This window comes from Eublepharis macularius, chromosome 14, assembly GCF_028583425.1.
Source record: "Eublepharis macularius isolate TG4126 chromosome 14, MPM_Emac_v1.0, whole genome shotgun sequence".
NCBI classification, from domain to species: Eukaryota; Metazoa; Chordata; class Lepidosauria; order Squamata; family Eublepharidae; genus Eublepharis; species Eublepharis macularius.
Genome location: NC_072803.1, coordinates 10,976,943 through 10,999,352, shown reverse-complemented (window position 1 = coordinate 10,999,352; position 22,410 = coordinate 10,976,943). Strand labels below are relative to the sequence as shown.

The window sequence follows — 22,410 nt, the reverse complement described above, 5'->3', positions numbered from 1 at the left end:
GGAAATCTAGTTTTAGGCTAGTAGATGTGTTGGTCTGCAGTAGAACATCAGAATTTGAGTCCAGTGGCACCGTAGAGACCAATAAATTTTCCAGGGTGTAAGCTTTCAAGAGTCAGAGCTCCCTTCTTCAGACATCAGATCCCGGAAATCTAGTTGGTCTTTCAGGTGGACACGCATCTTGCTCTTCTGCAACCTGGCGGCTGTTTCCGTGCCGCTTCGACAGCGTTCTTTCCTGCCGTCCCCCCAAAGGGCCAGTTTCCCCAGAGGCCTTCTCTGGACCAATCCGCGACGAGCCGCCTCCATCCTTTCCAACCGCGCGGCTGCGGCTGCAGTTGCCGTGGCAACGGGGCCCCAGCATCTCCTGTCGCCCGGCGACCGTTGCCTAGGCAGCCGAGTCCTGCTCCGGCGGCATCTCCGCCTCGCTCCCTCCTTCCCTCCCTCCCTCCCTCTCCTCCCGCCCCGCGTTGGGAGCCGGCCAGGCGGGGAATGCGCAAGCTCCAGCCCGGCCAGCCCCAGTGCTCAGTTGCATCTCCATCATGGCGCTCCGGCGGCGGGTGCTGCTGCTTCTCCTCCGCCTGCTGCCCCTGCTCCGTGAGTCTGGGGAGGAGGGAGTCCTCGAGGGGGAGGGCGAGGCGCGATCTTTGCCTGGGTGGGGAGGGGGGACGTGCTGGGTGGGGTGGGGAGTAAGGAGGTTTAGAGCGGGGAGCAGTAATTCTTCCCTTGCTTCGGCGGCAGACTCCCCCCCCCCCCGCTCCTTCCCTGCTTTCAGCAGCCACAAGTTGAACGATTATGGGTCTGTTCGGTGGGCTGTGCTGGGGGCATTTTGTACCCTTTCCCTGCAATGGGCAGAGAATGCTTTTATGTTTTTCTCAATCAAACTTCTGTTCCGAGTCCAAGGATCCTATTTATTAAAATCCCCAACAACATGCCATACCAACCCCACAAATGCCTGGGACAACTGAGGGGTTTGTCCGAGTTTGCTAGATTTTTTTCTTTTTTTGCAAATTTGGGAAACACACCCTAGCATATTTGGAGGAACAGTGCATAAAAGTTTCAACATGGAAAGTTTATCCTCCTTTAAAACATTATGATGGGAGGGCTCCTTCCCTTTGTGCTTGGTTCTCCTGCAAATCCTAAGAGAAGATTACAGATATGGGGGCTGTCGATGCGGGTTGTGGCATGTGGATGGGGTGGCTTTGGGCCACTCTGGAATGGAGGAATCGCATTGAGAGTTCATTCCTACGATCTGCTGCATGGCTCAGACAAGCAAAGTAATTATTCCAGAAGAGACACCATGGTCTTCAGTTGCAGCAAAAACAAACGAGAGTCTTGTGGCACTAACAAGGTTTTATTCTAGCGTTAAGCTTGGGTGGACCAGAACCCAGTCCTTCAAATTCTAGAGCTTAGTCAAAATATTACATGCTACAAGTCATCCTGGCTTCAATAAAGACTTGGATTTTCTTTCTCATTACAATCTCTAATAGCTCTGCTGGACCCATTTTTTAGAAATGTCAGTTGACTGTTCTTAACGTGTTTTATCAGACCATAACCTTGTTACCAACATCAGTTAATTTTCACTTAAACATCTCAGTACTTCTCCCTGACTTCATCATCCTGAGTTGACTTCATCGCCTTGCTTATCTGTTTGTAATTGATAACCATGTTCTAGTTATTTATGCAGAGAATTCGCACTTAAATGATCAACACACAGCCTCTCACCCCGCCTTTGTAATTGTCCCTTTGTAATCATTCCTTTAAATAGAATCTCCCATTTGATTTCCTTCCACATATCTCAGGAAGTCAGCTGTCACTCACAAAAACTCATACTGAAATGTCATTAGTCTTTAAAGTGCCACTGAATTTTTTTTTTATTTTACCCTCCATCAAATCCCTGTAGTGTGTCACTGGCTTGTTCATCACAAAGCTGTCTGGTATTGCATCCTTTTCGAAATCATCACCACATTAACAGAGCAAGACTGGAATCCAGTAGCACCTTAAACAAAGGGGGCTTTGACTCTCAAAAGTTTATACCCGGGAAGCCTTGTTGGTCTTTAAGGTATTACTGCACTTGAATCTTGCTCCTGTACTACAGACCAGCATAACTACCCACCTGAAACCACACACTACATAACCCACCTTGAGTCTCAGTGAGAAAGGCGAACTATAAATGACACCCACAAATAAACAAATAAGAGACATTGAAAGAAAAGATGGGATTAAGCTATATATTTGAGGGGGGGTAGGTTTTTGGTGTGAAAGCTTATGCAGAAATAACATTTTGTTAGTCTTTACTAGTTGTCTTTATCATTTCCCTTCAAAGCTCCCCCCCACCTAGGAGGGCCAGTGAGAAAGTCTGTCTAAAAATGGCCATGATTTCTCTTTCTGCAACTTGGATATTTACACCCTTGTTGTAGTATTGGGGTGTGTGTATGTGGCAGAAGCAGGGAGATTTTGCTCCTGCACAGTTGGAAGAAAAGGAGATTGTAAAGTCCCAGTATAGGAAAGGGAATATCCCTTTAAAACCAGCAAAGGCCCCCTTTGCCCAATCTGTGTGTGATGTAGGAGAAGAAGAGTTCCTCCAGCCTAAGCCCATTGAAACCAATGGGCTTATACTGGAGTAATTCTGTTTAGGATTGCACTGACAATTACCTACAAATCATGATCGAATTATGATTTAGATGTGAATATCTTTATGTTTCTTTTTTCCAGCACCTTTGGGGAACACTCCCCCACCCCTACCCCCGTAATAATGCATCTTAGCTGCCCTCTTCAACTTTCCCCATAATTCAGGCCCTTCCCCCACTTTCCCAGAAGATGAAGGAATTAGGAATGTGGGGCTTGGCCCAGCAGGCACAGTTGATACTGGATCTTATTCTCCTGGCCGCACAAACACCCTTTGTTGCAGGAGTCCCACGCAAATGTTTTCGGCTTTAATTGCAAAAACATTTGCTAATTCCATTCACGAATGGGGTGGGACATGTCTGGCTATTAATAAAGGCCTGGGGAGGAGGGGGAGAATGGGAGAGAGGCAGCCACTCTTTGGGGTGTGTGTATTGTGCGTGCGTGTGAGTGTTTTGCTGCCGTTTCATTAGGCGGACAGAACCTGGGGGACAGTTGGCCTGCGTCACACATCAGTTGTGAAGAATCTTTTGGTTCATTCTCAAGTAAATTCATTTCCATATTTCTCTGTGTTGGTTGTCTAGCAAAATGCGTGTGTGAATGCATAATCATCACATCTGACAATCTTATATGCATCTCCTCATATTTCCTGTGCAGAAAAAGGCTTTTTTCATACTTGAGATTGCCTCAGAGGTCTTTCGAGGTTGTGTGTGTTGTCTACCATCAAGTTCTAATTCACAGCAACCCTATGAATTAGTGACCCCACCCCAATACTACTTATCATTGACAGTGTTGCTCAAGTCTTGCAAACTGAAGGCCGTGGCTCCCTTTATCGAGTCGAGCCACCTCATGTTGGCCTTTATCTTTTCCAGTGACTTGTCTTCTGATGTTAGTTTCCTTTATTCTTCTACACATTTCTGATACTGCCTATTCCTTTGGGCCAAGGTGAGTGTCAACGGTTCAGAGAACACATCCTGACTTTCTGTGCGTGTGCCCAAACTGCCCTAGCAGAGTTTTAAAACTTGTCAGGGTTTTAATTTACAGCTCAGTGGAGTTAACTCTTCTGGGCTCATTGACTTCAGTGGCCTTAGAAGGGACCAACTCTGCTTAGGTTAGCACTTTTAGTCTGTTACAATAAAATTGGTTAGTCTTAAAGGTGCTACTGGACTCTTTTTGATTTTACAAAACTCTGTGAGATATAAAATGCTAATTGATGCCTCTTTCCCCTGTGTTTTTTTTTTTAAAGCCATCAATATGTATCGTGTTTCATAGAATGAGATAAAAGAAAGATAAGGTCTCACTCTCCATCCTGACTTTTGTACATCTCCCTTTTGGCAGAGGGACAGCCATGGAAGGGTGAGAAAAGGATATTCAGTGATAGAACTGGGAGGGAAACAGATGCCTGTGCGGTGATATGTGCTTCATTGTTGTTTCTGTTTGGGGGTAGGGATTATAGGGTTGCGCTGTTAATAAAAAAAGGTGGATTTTGCAAATGGGTTTGGAGAGAGAGAAGTGACATCGGAGGTGTCTACGTTCTTCCCTGCTCTCCCAGTTGTTTTTTTTTTTAAATCAAACATTTTCCTCATAATAAGTTACATTTCTACTGTATTTCAGAGTGCAGAATGTTTGATAGTTATTCTATCATCTTCACAAACTCTAGGGCAGTTGGTTAAAGTGAAAGCAAGCAACCTGCTTAAGGCCTTCCAGTTAGCTTCGGAGATGAGCAACAGTTTGTAGCTAGTCTCCTCCTGTGCCCAAACCGAGCAGTCCTTCCCCCACACCACATTTTAAAAAATGTTGTACACTCTCCCCACCCCGCTCCTCAAGAGATCTTGTTCTGAGTTAGATCCATGAGGGATTGTGCTAAAATAGTTGGGGGTCGTGGAATTCTTTTGAGTCACAAATAGGTTTTGTGTCTACAATGGCTTTTTTGTATTGCTGTAATAAGAATATATCTACACACACACACTCTATTTTTCCTCCAAGATATAACATCCAGCTGTCTTTGAAAGCAAGCAAGTGCTCTGAGACAGCTGTACAGACTTGAGGCTGTTTTTTGTGGGGCCACGGCATTCGGCCTCCTAAATTGGCAAGGGGGATTTTGAATGCTAAGAATGCTGTTATGATTGCCAACTTTTGTGCTGGGAAATTTCTGGAGATTTGGAGATGTAGCCTGAGGACGATGCGGTTTGGGGGAGGCGAGGAACTTTGGAGGGGTATAATGCCATAGAGTTCACCCTCCACAGCTGCTATTTTCTCTAGGGGAACTGATCTCTGTAGTTTGAAGATCAGTTAGATTTCAGGAGATCTCCAGGCCCATCCGCATTTTGGGAACTCTAAATGCTATGCTAGGAGCTACTTTGCTGTTGTTGGCTAACAGGCAATCAAATACAAGTGGTCTCTGTGTTGGGTCAGAAGTGATTGCTTTGACACACACTGAGGCTAGATCAAGATGGATAGCCGTGTTAGTCTGTCTGTAGCAGTAGAAAAGAGCAAGAGTCCAGTAACATGTATAAGACTAACAAAATTTGTGTTAGGGTATGAGCTTTTGTGAGCTGTGACTCATGAAAACTCATACCCTACCACCAATTTTGTTAGTCTTATAGATGCTGTTGGACTCTTGCTCTTTTCTGCCACACTTAGGGCTAGATTGGTGTTTCCCATCAAGTAGCAATAAGTGGTACAATCCTCAAACCCCAATAGGAACGCCCCTCTGCTTTAAAGCTATTGGCAAAAAAAAAGTGTGATACCAACAAGTCGTTTCTCCCTCTCTAAGTTTCCCTGTTTTGTTGTTTAAAAGCTTGTAGACTATGGAGTAGTGTGTCTGCGTACTCGGCCTCATTCTCCCTGCACATATGTTCCAGCCAAATGTCCGGCTGTTGAACTTGGATTTGTGTATTTTCTGACCCGTTTATTCCCCAACCCCCAGGATGAATGTTGTGTAGCTTGGATCCAAACCTAATTTCGATACTTCCCCGGTGTACGCATTGGTGTGTACGTGTAGGATTTGAATCATGAAAGGGTTTCCAAAAGATCGCCTTTGAGGCTCAATAAAGTGTGGTGCTCTTTTGGGGGCATTGCTTAGTACGATTCATGTGAGGTGCCTTTTTTTTTGCGTGTTTGCCCCTTCCCTTGGTGAGTTCTAAAAAGGGGGAATTCCTTTGACCATTCTCGACAAGACTTGAAGTGAATGTTTCCTAGGAAGGTGGTAGAAAGGCTCCTGGCCATGGTGACCGAAGGAAATCTCCACACAGAGGCTGCAAACCTCTGAATACCGGAGCTGGGAGGCTGCAGCCAGGGAAGGCCTCGGCCTCTAGGCCCTGTTTGTTCGGCCTTCTGAGGTAACTGGTTGGCCTCCGTGTGAGGCAGGAAGCTGGGCTTGATGCACCACTGGTCTGATCTAGCAGGCTCTGCTGATGTTCTTGTGAGGTTTTAAAACATTTTTAAACACCTTCCACATTTACTCCTCCGCTGCAGAATCCTTGCACTCTATATGCGGCACACTCTATATGCGGCAGAAAGAGGACTTGCATGTTACTTTTCAAAGGGCTGGGCTAGTTCCTGACTTGTGGGCATTTTTCATTTATTTATTTATTTTATTCGATTTATACCCCTCCCTCCCCACAGATGGGCTCAGGGAGGCTAACAACATTCACAAATACATTAAAAGTCACAAAAACATAAAAAGATGGCGGAACCTGCCATCTAGGATTGCCAACCCCTAGGTGGGGCCTGGAGACCTCCTGGAATTACAGTTGATCTCCAGGCGACAAACATCAGTTCCCCTGCAGGAAATGACTGCTTTGGAGGGTGGACTCTATGGCATTATAACCTGCTGAGATTCCTCTTCTCCCCAAACCATATTGCCCCCATGGCTCCACCCCCAAATGTCCAGGAATTTCCCGACCTGGAGTTGGCAGCTCTACTGTCATCTGCAGTCTCAAGTCTTACAGTCTTTTTACGATTCTGTCACATTATTTGACTGCCTGGGTAGACCAAGACTCTAGCTGGACCACTAGATCCTCACTGCTGCCTCTCTTGAACTGATGACCGCACATACTACGTGGGAGATCTCCTGAGGGGCTTTGAAACAATTGTGAGTAGGCAGGCCGGGGTGTGTATGAGATTGGATCGGGGCCATGGTGCTGGGGAAGAAGGAGGGAGTTAACCCTTTCCTCTCGCGCTGCTTCCCAGCACTCCCTTCCTGTTGCAGATTGCAGAGGAAGGCTGGTGATAATCGATTTAGCTTCATTTATACCCTGCCTTTCTCCTCATTGAAAATCCAAAGCAGCTTAGTTTTGCTCTCTTCTCCTTTTTTTATCTTCACAACCCTGCAAAGTTGGTTTAGCTGAGAGTGTGTGAATGGCAGAAGGTCACCCAGTCATATCGGAGTGGGGGATTCAACCCTGGGTCTTCCAGGTCCATGCCATGCGGGGAAAGTTGTACTCCGTTATTGATCTGTTGACTGAGGAAGCTTTGACAAGTTTCCAAGGGTTGGAACATACTTGGAAAACCACAATGGAGAGTCCTTTATGCTCGATCCTGTTCCTTAGCAAACTGTATCCGTTTCTGTGGCATTCTTTGCAATCTGGTGTTTGTGTGTTATTTGTGTGCCGCGAGGCAGAACTGGGTGCTGTTGTAAATTTAGAAGTAATGTTTCACAGCTGATTGCACCAAACTCCGTTGATCCAAGGAATGTGCCTGAACTTTTTTGGAAGCGAGAGTGAACTGGGAGGAGGGGAGGGAGGCGGAGGCTGGGATACGATTCCCACAGGCCAATAAATGCTGATTCGGAACTCTCTACATTACTTTAAACTTACTTCCACGATGCAAAACACTTCTATTTGTTGTAACACGGTTCAGGGGAAATGCAATCTCTTTCTTCCTTGTATGCTAAAAATTTAATGCTGTCTAGAGACCTGTTTCGAAATCCTAGCTCATCGAAACAGATGAAGCAAAACAAACAAAATTAATTAACGTGGTTACATTTTCAATCTGTCTCTTCTTTTGATAGGAAGTTAAAGTATAGGAGGTATATTTCTGTTGGATTTTTATTTCTTAATTGTCTGGTGGCTCAGTTCAATGCCTTCTTTGTTTAACCCAATGCAGGGTTTCTGGGAAGGAATTATTCTTATCCCACGTCACCCTGTTCTTTTTTTTAAAAAATCCCTTTTTCTTCATTTGCTCAACGTTATGTACTCTTTTTGGTGTGGAGGGAAACCATATGCATCAAAGCAATGAGAGGTTGAGATGCCCAGATTAAATGGGGGCAACCAAGTGGCGGAAATATAGGGGGTGGGCTTACCACTCCACTATGCAAAGTTAATTAATTAATTAATTAATTGAACTATTTATACCCCACCTTTCCTTTTGGCTCAAGTTTGAAGCTTTCCTCCAACCTGAGTGGCTCTTCCCTTGGAAGAAGAGCTACTTGTTAAAAGAAATCTCCTTAGCTCCTGTACTTTAGAATAATTGCCCAGAAGAGGGGATTTGAGCAGGACCAAGTATGACCCCCGCAACTTCCTCCTGTGCACAGATGTTAAAGGTACAGGACACCTGGCCTTTTTGTCACTCAATTTCCTGATGAGATTACCCCCCCCCCCCCAGACTGCTCAGATTAAAAGTGTGTCTGAACAGCCTCCCTGGTGAACCCAATTGGCCTGCCCTGGTATCTTAGTTGGATTATAACAGTTGGTCTTCTCTTTGAGCCAAATGGCCAGGTGTAACATTGAGTGTCTGTGTCTTTGGGATGCTACCACAGATTTCATTTTAGGGTTACCAGCCTCCCTCTGGGGCTTGGAGATCTCCCAGAAATACAACTGATCTCCAGGCTATAGAGACCAGTTCCCATAAAGGAGATGGCAGTTTTGGAAGGCAGGCTTTATGGTATCACATCCCTCCTGAAACTCCACCCTCCTCAAGCACTACCCCCAAATCCAAGAGTTGCCCAAGCTGGAGTTGGCAACCCAGGTTTGATTCCCTGTGACCAACTTAATGTCCAAAGGCCATCCCAGGCAGTGCCAGCCAAATGCCTGGCTACTAGGTGCTTCTGTTGCTGCTGTACAAAACTCTCCGTTCCCCAGGCCGCCAATAGAGCATTGCATTCATCCGAAAGAGAAGGGCCTTGGTTTGGATGTGTCAGTAAAACATTTCCCCCTACCCCACTGCACCCCTGTGATTGGTTGAAAGATTACCTTGTGCTGGTTTCCAAATGGCTATTGAAGCTGCTAAATTCCTCTCTCTCAGAAGTTTGGGGAAAGCTAATTTTTATTAGAAACCAGAACAACAGAAATCTTAGCTACACCATGTTTACTTCAGGACATAGAATAGGGGTCAAATGCGTTTTCAATGCGAGAACGTCATCTGGAGTGCTCTTGTTACCGGTATCTTTATGGCATCAACAGTATGCTTGCCGTTTTGCAGAAACACAAGTTCTGAGGCCCCAAGAATTACAATCTAAAATTCAGCATGAAGGAGACAATGAAGAGAAGGAAGGGGAATTATCAGGGGGTTATTGGGGGGAGAACATGGGTTGCTTCCCATGGATTTGCTCTGCTAACAGTCCTCTGGCACAAAGAGTCTTCCCCTGGTACTCTGGCCAGAGCCTCTGGTAGTATTATTTTATTTACTACATGTATACCCTGCCTTTCTCCCCAATGAGGATCCAAAGTGGCTTACAGTATTCTCCTCTATTTTATCCTCACAGCAACCCTGTGAGGTAGGTTCAATCCTCCATTTTATCCTCACAACAACCTTGTGAGATAGGTTAGGCCAAGAGATGGAGAAACTTGTCCAAGATTACCCAGCAAGCGTCCATGATAGAGTGGGGATTTGAACCTGGATCTAGGCTAACACTCTAACCACTACACCACACTAGTGCCAGTAAAGACTCATTCTTAATTATGTGTGTTTAGTCTTCATCTGCTGTACAGAACGGGAGCAAAGGGAGGGGGGTTGCAAGAGGATTCATCGCCACTGTGTTTTTCCTTCTAGTAAACTACTTTTCTAGTAAACTACAAGAAAAAATTATTTAGAATCATTGACTATAAATAGAGGTTAACGGTACTGTATTTTTATATCTATATTTTTAGAAGTCTTTTGGCAATTGGGTGCTTTTCATGTTGAAAGCAAAGGACTGAAACTATTAGAGGCAGAGTCTTTCTTTTCTTGACTAAATCTCTGCTGTTCAGTTTGCATACAGCCTGATTGCTGGTGGGTTCTTCAATGTTCTAATTTCTTGATGTTGGAAAAAAAGACGACATGTAAGCTGAGTCTTTATTTAGGAGAATAAACTTCTCCAGTTAATATTTTATTGATCAACAAATGTTCACCAGTTTGGTGTAGTGGTTAAGAGCGCGGGACTCTAATCTGAAGAACCGGGTTTGATTCTCCACTCCTCTGCTTGAAGTCAGCTGGGTGACCTTGGGTCAGTCACAGCTCTCTCAGAGCTCTCTCAGCCCCACTCACCTCACAGGGTGATTGTTGTGGGGATAATGATAACATACGTTGTAAACCACTCTGAGTGGGTGTTAAGTTGTCCTGAAGGGCGGTATATAGTTCAAATATCATCATCATCATCATCATCATCATCATCATATCACAGCAATACAAACAATGGAAATGCTGAGCACTGTATGCTAGGTTTGCTAAGAATTCAGACGAGCAGGCAGGCTTGGTAGCTTCTGTCCAGATGTCCCAATTTATATGTCTCAGTCTGCACAGGTAGAATCATGGGCTGGTGTGATTGTAAATTCCAAAATTTCTTTTCCTGTTCATAATCCTAATTTATGTTAGTTATCGAGTAGCTTGATCAACAGAAGTGGCATATTTGACCTTGTTCCACACAAAGTTCTACATTTTGGGTGATTTCCAAGGGTTTTAGCTCCCTTTGGTTGAGTTGCGATTCATCCTGCGTATCTCATGGCCAGCCCTTGACCTATTCTCCTACTTTTGACATCAGTAACTATATCACTTGGATTCAGATCAGCAAAAATATTTCCACCACAACCTCAGTTCACAGGAGTTATTCCACAGCTGGAAAATGGCTGCAGCAGAAGTTCTGCTAAAGTTCTGCCATCAGCGGCAGATTTTTTTTCTCACAGTAGTCCACCTAAAGCATTCATACCAATGTCAAGAAATGAAGCTACCCCCCCTCGCCTGCACCCTATGATTGTTTCAATGGATATGATCATGAGAGGGAGATTGTGAGAGGGAGAGCAGGAAGGGTTACGTCAGTGCTTAGTTCTCCTGGCCCCTTCTTACATGCCCAGGGTAATGCCGATCGCCACTTTGGAGTCAGGAAGCAATTTTCCCCAGGCCAGTTTGTCCAGAGATCCTGGAGGTTTTTTGCCATCTTCTGGGCATGGAGAAGGAGTCACTGGGGGTGTGGGGGGGAGATAGTTGGAAGTTCCTGCATTGTGCAAAAGGGTTGGACTAGATGACCCTGAAAGTCCCTTCCAATTCTATGATGCATGAGTTGTGCCTTCTTATACCTGTTTCATGTTTTCCGGCTCTTCCTGTCTCCAGTTTAAAATATTGGCTCCTTAAATACACGATGACTCTTAATGGGGTGCCGTTACCCTCTCCCCAAGGGACAATCAATATGCAAATGTCGAGGGGTGTTTAGAGCTCATCCCAAAGGCTGGTTAATGTTGCCCTTCTCATCTGCACCTCTCTTTCCATTTGCAAAGCAGCCCTGGCTTGTTTTTATCCTTCATCCGAAAGAGACTTGGCAACCCTCTCAAAATATATGTAATTGCATCTCAGCTGTTTTTCTCTCAATCCTTTGTTTATTTCACAGGCACAGTATCTGCCCATTGTATATTCCATATTGCTCTGTAAATCCCTGCATTGGTAATTTGTGGGCTCAGAACCTGCCTAAATAGACCTTCCAGTTCAGAAACGGCATACCTCTAAATACCAGATGTTGGGGACATCCAGGCCAGGGAGAATCTAATCTTTATGTTTTGCTTATGGGCACTCACAACTATTCCGGCCAGCTGCAGTTGGAAAGTTGCAGTCGACAGTCTAATTCAGAGATGCACTTTGCATGTTCTTAACCTCTATATGTCATATTGCAACTCTGCAGTGTGGGAACAAGTTTTCTTTTGAGCGCGCTTGCTTTTTTTTTTTTTTAAATCATACACTATCATTGGCCTTTGCATTAACTCTTGCCAGAGATTAGGGGTATGGAGTGATTACCCCTTCTGGAACCCAGCTGTGACAATATAAATCTAGTTCTGTTTTACTCACTTTAAAAAACAACACTGACTGCAATGGGAAAGAAATCCTCCAAGCAAGTTAATAAAACTGTTTATAGATTTCAGAGCAAGATTAGCCTGAGGAAAGATTTCATCGGTGGGTTGTCAACCCTGGTAAACGAGGCATTGGTCCTGCAGGTGCATGAGAACCCGTGTCCTCATTACGTCATGCACGTTAACCACCAAAGGAATGCAAGTACTCGAGTGAGGAGTCACTGTCGCCCCGAGAGCTAGAAACGTTGACGTGGAAGTGAAGTGACAGGAAAAGCTTCCGCTTCTTAAATCCTGCATTTTGGGTTGCTGCTCACGGCAAAGGAGCACAACCAATACAAAGTTGGCAGTCTTACAAATGGCAAAAGATTATGTACCTAAACGTTGCATGATCTTGCGTCCCTGCGTTCCATTTCTGAGTGACACACAAATATGAAAAGCACTTGACTGCCAATGGGTGGGGGGGAAGCAGGAAGGGCCAGATTTGCACCTTTCCTCTCCTGGCTTCCTAAACGTTGCAGTTAGGGTTGCCAGCTCCGGCTTGGGAAATTCCTGAAGATTTGGAGGTGGATCCTAGGGAGGGAAGAGTTTGGGAAGGGGAAGGACCTCAGTAGGGGAGAATGTCATAGACTCCCCCCTCTAAAGTAGCCATTGTCTCCAGGGGAGCTGATGTCTGAGTCTTTCTATAGGAGATGCCTTGGCGCATGTTCTTCAAGTGTAGGGAGACACAATGTTAGTTGTGAAGTATAGTTTAAAAAAACAGAGCCGGCAGAGATTGCTTCTCAGAAGGTTTGTCAGTTTCATCTTTGCCTCCCCCCAAAACTCTGTCAATTTCACCTCTCCAGTTTAAAACTGCGGGATCGCAAGCAGAGGACAGCAAGGAATGAAAATGGGCTGGAGCTGCCTTCCAGAGCCGAGCCTGGAGAGGTTATAATGGGCTGAAGTTTCCCTTCTGGCATTTCACAGCCCCTTCACACAGCTCCAGTGTACAGCAAAGCCTTTGCCCTGTCACTGGCTCTGTCTTTTTAAACTACACTTCCTGGCTAATATAGCATCTCCCGACATGTGTTCTTGTGTCAGATGTCTCGTGTAGAGAGACTCTCTATTTGAGAGCCAATTTGGTGTAGTGGTTAAGAGAGGCAGAACTCAGATCTGGAGAACTGGTTGTCATGAGGATAACAATAACAACAACAACTGCGCTTATATACTGCTCTTCTAGGCAGATTAGAGCCCACTCAGTGCATGAACAAAGTCAGTGTTATTAATGTCCCCACAATGCAGCTGGGGAGCTGGGGCTGAGAGGAGTGGCTTACCCAAGACCACCTACTGAGCTCATGGCAGTAGTGGGATTCGAACCAGTAGAGTGCTGATTTGCAGTCTAGCCACTTAACCACTGTGCTAACACGTAAATTGCTCTGAGTGAGGCATTAAGTTTTCCTGAAGGGTGGTATATAAATCGAATGTTACTGTTATTATTTTCTGGAGATCAGTCATGATTCTGGAAGATGTTTAGGCCCCACTTGGAGGATGGCTGCCCTAGCTGAAGTCCAGTCCTAGGGGCTATTCCGTTGATAATAATTATCGTTCCTTGCTTGGTGAGAGATGCAGAATTCTCTACTGGAGCACCTTCCCTTCCCTCTCGTCTTCAGGCCCCTGGCAAGAGCGAGCAACCCTTAAAGCAGTTTAAGTCCATGGCAGAGCTACACCCTTCCTACTCCAGCCTTCCAGATGGATGCTGTTTATCTTCCAAAAGCTTGGCATTTACAATGGACTGTTTCTCTTCTATAGCCTAAGGTTGCTGAGGAGCAAGACCAGAGGATTGTCTTACTTGGCTACTGAAATACTTTCCCGGGGGCCAGCCAACATTTGCGTCTGCTTGCTCACGGAATGCGTGTGTGGCTAGTTGCTCCCCTCCATAAAGATACTTCAGAGGCCAGCGGTCCTCACCCAAATTTCCTGCGTGATTGAAGCTTCTCTCCCACTTGGGATGGGGCAGGACTGGAGGAGGCGGACGATAAGCCCTTCCAATTCCGTTTCTTTCCTTTTGAGCTGGGAAGGATTTAAAACACACACGCAGCTTCTGTTGCCTCCGGTATAGAACACATTGTACTGCTTTCTGCTGACCTCTAATTTTGTATCTGTAGGAGAGCTCCTCTCTGTCTTTCTCTGTCTTTTCCCTCCCTCTTTCCTTTGTCATTTGCTCACTAGTCTTCAGATAAGTTAAGCGGGGAGGTGGGGGCGGGGAGAGGCTATATATCTGCTTCTATGTATGTGTCAGGATAGCTTGACTAGTTCAGAGGGCAGGAAGCTTTGCAAGAGAAACATCTTACTTTCTGTGAGCAATTGAGCGGGGCTGCTGTTGGCTAGGCTGGTGTTACCCTGCCTTTGCAAATGTACATTACTGTGGCAGGCACTATGTGCAAGGAGCGCTCGAAGCGGGTTGCGATGGGGTAGGGTACCACCACCCTGCTTCTCTCTGCATAGACCTAAAACCATCCCAGTTATAAAGAACAGAGCGATGGATTACAGAGTAAATCAAGTCTGGCCTGCTTTAAAAACTTGCTTTTCTGTTCCCTGCCCCACTTGTAACATTATGAGAAGAGCTCGGTTCTGCACATAATATTGGTTCTTGATGTCTGAAAGGGGGTTGGGGGGCGGCAGTGTATCTCTGTATGATCCACATTGCACTCGCTTAGGCTTCTTGCTAACAAAAGTCCTGCCGTCCATTGTCAGCAGTGGCGGGTGGTCTTGTTCCCCAAACGCAGTGCTTCATTTTGCCTTTTGAGCGTGACTGGTGGACCATTTGACCATAAATTTTTTTCTCCTTCTTTGGAGGTTTTTAAGCAGAGGCTAGATGGCCATCTGACAGCAGTGCTGATTCTGTAAACTTACGCAGATCACAAGAGGGAGGGCAGGAAGGGTTACGTCAGTGCTTAGTTCTCGTGGCCCCTTCTTACATGCCCAGGGTAATGCCGATCACCACTTTGGGGTCAGGAAGCAATTTTCCCCAGGCCAGTTTGGCTAGGGATCCTGACGGTGTTTTCCCATCTGGGCATGGAGCAGGGGCCACTGGGTGTGTATTGGGCGGGGGGGAGGCAGTTGTGAATTTCCTGCATTAGAGGGGTTTGACTAGATGATCCTAGAGGTCCCTTCCAAGCTTATGATTCTATGATTCCTTGGCAGAGCTCCTGTGCCTTGAAGAACCATATAATGTGCAGAAAGTCTTTTAGTGTTGCTTTCCTTTGTCACTTTGGGCCAAGCTACAAGTGACGAATGACACTTGAACGGCAAGTGTATTTCTCCCTGTTCACTTGCCCTCCACTCAATCCACTTGCTGTTCAAGTGTCATTCGTCACTTGTAGCTTGGCCCTATATCTGCATGTTGAGAATAGGCGTATTCCGAAACAAGGACAGAGGGAGTTCTGACTCTCAAAAGCTCTGGAAATCTAGTAAAGGAATCCAGCAGCACCTTTAAGCCTAACCAACTTTATTGTAGCGTAAGCTTTCGAGAACCACACCTCTCTTCTCTGATGAACTAACTATTTTGCAGCTAACTCCTCTGGATCTGGAAATCTAGTTAGTCTTTAAGGCGCTACGGGGCCCAACTCTTGCTATTCTACTACGGACCAACGTGGCTACCCACCCCAAACTAAGGACTCTCCCAGAGCCCCACTAACTGTTTCCATGTTGCCCAGGAACAATGAAATTCAGCGTTAGTTACCTGCACCCTGGAGGGAAGCCTTTATGTCTTTTATAATGCTTTGCCTGTGTTAAGCAAAGAACTCTTGTCAGTTCTATTGTGCTGGGGTCACCCTTCTATTCTATGGTGTGAATGCAGCCAGTTTGAAACTCTTTCCTCTTGGTGCCAGAAAGAGACCTGGAGATTAAAGGTCTAGCAAAGAGAGGTTTGCCAAATTTCTTTTGCTGGCTCTGCTCCTGCATGTTTAGCAGCAGGCTACCGCTCAGAAGTCTGAACTGGCAAAGCTTTTTCTGGCAAGAGGATAAAGTGATGGGGAGGAAAAATCTTCATGTTTGCTGAGCTGCTGTTACAGGCAGGGGAGCAGGACCGGTAAATAAGTAGGCAATCCTGCCTCCACCACAAACAACCTTATGCAAGCCGCTGTTCTTTCAGCCCCCGGCCCTTCCCCACAATATGATGATAATACTTCTGGCCGGCCTTGCAAGGCTGGTTAGATGATGATTGAGATTGTGTATGCAAAGTGTCTTTACTGTCTGACACAGAGCTGCTAAGCATTTACACACACACAAAATGGGAGCCCCAACTGTTGTTGGGTCTTGGAAAAGTGTGCAGGTCTCATGTAGGATTGCCAATCTCCAGGTGGTTGCTGGGGACCTCATGAATTACAATTGATCTCCAGGTCGAAGAGATCAGTCTCCCTGGAGAAAATGCTGTTTTGCGAGGTGGTCTCTATGGCATTATACCCAGCTGAGGTCCCTCACCTCTCCAAATTCCACCTCCCAAATCTCCAGGAATTTCCCGATCCGGAGCTGGCAACCCTAGTCTGACGTCGGCCTGAACATATGAGTGGGCACTAATGAGGTTTCTCTTCCTGACCCACTGAGCTGGCCTGTTATTTGAGGTCAGGATCTCTGTTGGTATCGGGAATGATGTAGACTCAGCTTGGGTGTCTTAAGGCCAGGTCGGCCTGTATTAGTAGCCCGTAATAAGATTGTTCTGTCCAGATTTCCAGGCACTCCAAGTACAAGAGAACTCTGGGAACGTGACGAGCGTAGGTTGTCCCTGGCCAGATGGAGTTGTGAATTCTTCACTCCTGCTGAGTTGTCCCATGTTCTTGGGACTGCACCTTTGGGAAGTGCACAAAATGGGTTTTAGCTTCTGCGTTTGCACTGCAGGTTGCTGCATAGACTCGCTGATATGTCTGGAGTTGTGGTGCTGAACTGAGAATTTTGGCAGTCGCTGCTTCCTACTGAATAATACTGAAGTGCTGAGGAAAACTGGGTTTCTAAAGCTATCTTATAAGGTGCAGATATCTGTCTGTTTTATTCACCGGTTTTTATGCCTTGCCTTTCATTATAAATAAGAGAGTTGACATCATCAACAAATAGCAAATGCTATAAAACTTTAGGGGCATTAACAGATTTTAAAAAATCTAAACGAACAGCAGCAACCTATGAAATAGCACTAAGCAGCCGTCAGATTTAAAACTGATTAAATATCCTTCAGAGCTAATAAAACCAATCAAGGATAAAATCAGCAGTGGTAAAACCAGTATTCAGCTATGAAATTAAATAAAACCAACAGCAGCAGATCACAAAGTAGGAGCGAAAGGCTCATTTTAAAAATGCTAAATTAAATGCTGAATTTAAAAATAGTCTTAACAAATCTCTGGAAGGTCAAGAGTAAGGGGGGCTCACGGGGCAGGGAGTTCCTTAGTCTGTGAGTAACAACTGAGAAAGCCCTGTTACTTTTTATTTGTTTATCTCAGTTCAGCTAATGCAGGATACCAGAAGTTGACCTCAAAACAAGAGCAGAGTCGGATAGACAAAGATGGTCCTCGAAGTACCCTGGTCCTAAGTTGAAATGCCCCCAAATAAAATCAGCAGCTAGTACAATTGGACCAAGATTGGTACTATGTGATTTCTGCAGCCAGCTCCAGTAACAGCATTTTTGCATTGGTAGGAAGTTTCTGGATTACTAGATCGTGCTCTAGTAATCTAATCTGGATGTTGCTAAAGTATCTTTGCTTTGTGGCTGATAAATGTCCAAGTTCAAGGTTGATGGAGGTCTCTTGTTTCAAGAGATAACCCTTATCCCTGAATGTTCCCGTCCTCTCGGACATAATGCTCTTTTGCCTATGTCCAAGATTGCAAACCCTCTGGCTCTGCGGAATGCTGTCCCTCCCAAGCTCCCTTTATTTTGAAGTATGTTTAGCAATCTGGCTAGGGACAGGGAGAGAAAAGCAGTCAGCATTAACTATCGAGGCTTGATTAGATTTGTACTGCAAGTGGCAAATGAGATGGTTAGAACGAGGGTTGTCAGTTCTGGGTTATTTCTGGGCCATTTCTGATTGTTACTTTATGCTTATTATTACGGGATAGGGGGTATGGGCACCCTTTCGGGATTTCTGCCTTTCAAGCTAGTAAAGATCTATAGAACGGAGAGTAGTAAGTGCTGGTTTTTGAGGCAGAGATGTGATCGATATGTAAACGGGCAATAGATTATTGGAAACAAGTGGTGAAAATTATATCAGTCAGGCTGGAGAGACAGATTCCCTATAAACCAGGGAATCTTACTGTTAAATTGAGTATTTGACATACAGGGCCGGTGCCAGTGTTTCTGGCGCCTGAGGCTGGGGGCCACTTCAGGGCTGTTGCTGCCCCTACGTGCACGCGCAAAGCACGCGTGTGCACCTGGACAGCGTGATGACGGATCACGGAGCATGCTTCTGCGAGCAGGCCCCATTGGCGCGGCAGGCAGCTGGGACAGTGTGTGGGTGGCCTCCCAGCCCTCCAGCTCAGTTGCCCCGCGCCGCTCTGGCTGGCTGCTGCGCCTGGCCCGCAGCTGTGTGCAGGTGGTGGCAGCAGCACGGGGGAACTGAGCGGGAGGGCTGGGAGGCTGCCCACTCAGACTGCCCTGCGCTGCCGCCGCCAGCGCATGCTCCTGCCTGGGCGCAGCAGCTGCGGGCCAGATGCGGCAGGCAGCTGGGGCGGTGCGCAGGTGGCTTCCCAGCCCTCTCGCTCAGCTGCCAGCACTGCTGTCACCACCAGCTCCGTGGTGCGTGCCCCTGCCCCCGGCGCCCCCTCTGGTGCCTCAGCGCTCGAGGTGGCTGCCGGACCTGCCTCTATGGACATGCCGGCCCCGTTGACATACCTAAAAATCTCTAGCTTTACATATGATTACAACAGCCAAATTGGTCTTTTTATGAATTGGAAACAAAAAATAGGCCCAAAATTCTTGACTAGCTGATGGAAGTAAACAAATGACTAGCTGATGAAACAAATGACCAACCAACAAAAAAGGGGACGCTTCCAGATCTAGGATTGCCAACCTCCAGGTGGCGGCTGGAGAGCTCTTGGAATTACAACTAATTTTGAAGCCACAGAGATCAATTCCCCTGGAGAAAATGGTTGCTTTGGAAGTGGATTCTATGCAATTAAACCCCACTGAGGTCCCTCTTTTCCCCAAACCCTACCTTTTCCAGGTCCCCCCCCCCCCAAATCTCCAGGAATTTCCCAACTTGAAGCTGGCAACCATCACGGTTGAGGATTGCACAGAGAATGGAATTTTCAGTCAAACATGAGAAACAGTGTTCTGAATTTCACAGGGTTTTTATGGTTCAGGTAGACATGTTAACTTTGTACCTATTATGTATACTCTTTTTATTATATAAATCTTTTTACTGTATTGAAAAAAAGTTTAATTAAAAATGGGGTTTCTGGCTAAGGCAAGATTTTTTATGCCACCTGCCAGCTTCAGGTTGGGAAATTCCTGGAGACTTGGGGGGTGGAGCCTGGAGAGGGTGGCGTTTATGGAGGGGAGGGACCTCAGCAGGATATAATTCCATAGAGCCTACCCTCCAAAGCATCCATTTTCTCCAGGGGGAACTGATGTTTGTCGACTGGAGATCAGGTGTAATTCTGGGAGACCTCCAGCTATTTGTAGGTCCTGGGAGGGTTTGAGAGGCCTTGCCAAAAAGGAGCTTGGCATTCTCCACCAGAGTGGAAGCTCCTGGCAAAGAGCTAGGAGAATTTGACGTCTGATAAAAAAATGTGGCAAAATGGGTTTTGTCGCCTGCTGGAGAGAGCTCCGAATGAAGTTTGCTTCTTCTTCCCAGAGTACAAGTGCTGTAATAATCTTAACAGCTACCACAAATGAACCATGAGGCTGCTAATATCTAATATTAAAGGCTGACCAGACAGGATCTTAAGATCTTGACCTGGAAAATCCGTTTTTTTCCTCCCTCATTTTTAAATTTTTTATTGTAACATCTAGCCTGGTGAAGAGGTCTGGTGAGCTTGAGAGCTTGCATAGTGTTCTGTGTCATTTTGGTCGGTCCTAATAAAAGGCATTACATGGATTTGGGTTGTGGATTTTGCACGGCTCAATACATCTGTTTACGGCGTTTTCCCGTTGAATGAATGGTCTTTTGCCACAGCAGTGTGTGTCGTGGCCTTTTCTGTTTTGCCACTCAGATTCTCTGGGTAGCGGAAGTGACGTTCCAGCATTAGATAGAAGGCTCCATTGTTAATCCATTCCATGGCCAAGAGAGAAGCTTGATACAGGAGCAGTCTTTGTGTCCGATACTTAGCGAGGTCACTAGGGGGAAAATGACATGTCGAGCGTTAAGGAACCCAGAGCCCAGTTAAAGGAAATTGAAGGTGGAAGATGCTTCGGTTGCTAGTTGCGGCAGTCTCTCTCATCAAGGCAGATGCCGGTATTTTAGGAGGTGGTTACAGCTAGAAGGCCTTTGTCTCAGCTGGAGTGAAGGAAGGTCAGATCACAATTGCTCCCTGTGCGAACAGCAGCACAGACTTTGTCCGCTCGCTCCCATATGCCTTGTTTTGGCTCATGCACAGATTTGGCAGCTGAAGGGCATAAAAGGGGGAGGCCTCTGCCAATGCATCTGTTGCTGTTCACACGGGGTGTTGGGTGTGTGGCTGAGTGTGTTAAAGAGCCCTCATTTGTATGAGAATCTTGCCTGGTTCACACATACAGTAGAATGAGGTGGTAGAATCGACTGTGCCACTGGAAGCAGGGGGCTTCAGCTTTTGAATCCTCCTTTGTGTTAAAAGGAACTCCATGCAAACAGAAAACTAGCACAGCAGGGAGAAAAGTTCTATTCCCCCTCCCTTGAGTTCTCTCTCTCTCTTTTTTGTGGATGCTAGTAGAGTTGTGGTCCTAGTTTTCTGTTTGCAGGAAGTTTTTCTACCTAGAGGAGTATTCCAAAATCATAGAATCATAGACTCAAAGAGTTGGAAGGTACCTCCAGGGTCATCTAGTCCAACCCCATGCAAAATGCAGGACATTTACAATTACCTCCCCCAACCCACATACACACCCAGTGATCCCTGCTCCATGCCCAGAAGATGGCAAAAGATTTCCAGGATCCCTGGTCAAACTGGCCTGTGGAAACCTGCCTTCTGACCCCAAAGTGGCGATCGACATTACCCTGGACGTGTAAGAAGGGGCCACGAGAACTAAGCACCGATGTAACCCTTCCTGCCCTCCCTCTCATGATATGCCTAGGTTCACTGAATCAGCATTGCTGTCAGATGGCCATCTAGCATCTGCTTAAAAACCTCCAAAGAAGGAGAGCCCACCACCTCCCGAGGAAGCCTGTTCCACTGAGGGATTGCTCAGGAAGTTCTCCCTAACGTTTAGCCTAACGTTAGCATCCACTGTCCTGCAGTCTGAAGTGGTGCCCAGGTGAGGTCTAAAGATCTTTCAAATTTCCACTGGTCTTCAGACGATAGAGTTCCATTCCCTGCAAGAAAATGGCAGCTTTGGAGGGTGAACGCTATGGCATCACATCCCTGCTGAATTCTCCCGAACTTCTCCCTCCCTAGGCACCACCCCCAAATGTCCAGGAATTTCCCATCTGGAGTTGGCATCCCTACGCTCATTCCTCTGTACTCAAGTCAGTAGGTGGAGCTTGCTGGCCTGTTGGCTTTTCTTCTGTTCAAGACACAGCGCCGCTTTTTAAGTAGCTGCTGAACAGGGGGATACATTGGCAGTATCCATCAGCTAACTTAATGATGGACAGGGAGTTGTCCAGATATCCTCTGTTCCCACACATAGGATGTGTGTGTGCGTTATGTGCTGTCATGTTGGCTCCAACCTATGGCGACCCTATAAATGAAAGACCTCCAAAATGTTCCGTCATTAACAGTCTTGCTCAGATCCTGCAAACTGGCGGACGTGGCTTCTTTTATTGAGTCAAGCCATCTTGTTTTAGGTCTTCTTCTTTTCCTATTTCCTTCCACTTTTCATAGCATTATTAACTTTTCCAGAGAATCTTGTCTTCTCATTATGTGCCCAAAGTACGATAGCCTTAGTCTTGTCTTTTTAGCTTCTAGGGAGAATTCAGGCTTCCTTTGATCTAGTACCTACTTATTGGTCTTTTGGGCCGTCCATGGTATCTGCAAAACTCTCCTCCGGCACCACATTTCAAATGAATCAATTTTCTTCCTGTCAGCTTTCTACACTGGCCAACATAGTAATGGGAAATACCATAGTATGGATTATCTTGGTCTTGGTCCCCAGAGACACATCTTTATCTTTAAGGATCATTTCCAGCTCCCTCACAGCTGCTCTTCCAAGTCTCAATCTTCTTTTGATTTCTTCACTGCAGTCTCCCTTTCGGTTGATGATTGAGCCAAGGAATAGAAAATCTTGAACAACTTCAATTTCTTCATTGTCAGCTTTAAAATTGTGTAATTCCTCAGTAGTCATTACTTTTGTCTTCTTGAGGATGAATTGGCTCGCATTTTTTAACAGTGTACCCGGTAGCGTTGGCACCAACGGGTGCCTCAGCATACATTCAGGATGGATTTCGTG

General features: G+C 46.0%; 1 protein-coding gene across 1 annotated transcript in view; it reads left to right on the top strand.

Moving 5' to 3' along the window:
• JAM3 (junctional adhesion molecule 3) overlaps positions 1–22,410 on the top strand; it is a 54,524-nt gene that overhangs the window by 4,277 nt on the left and 27,837 nt on the right. The window contains exon 2 of the mRNA XM_054998004.1: positions 387–591. Within this exon, the coding sequence (XP_054853979.1) occupies positions 387–591 (205 nt within the window). The remainder of the gene's footprint in view (positions 1–386; positions 592–22,410) is intronic.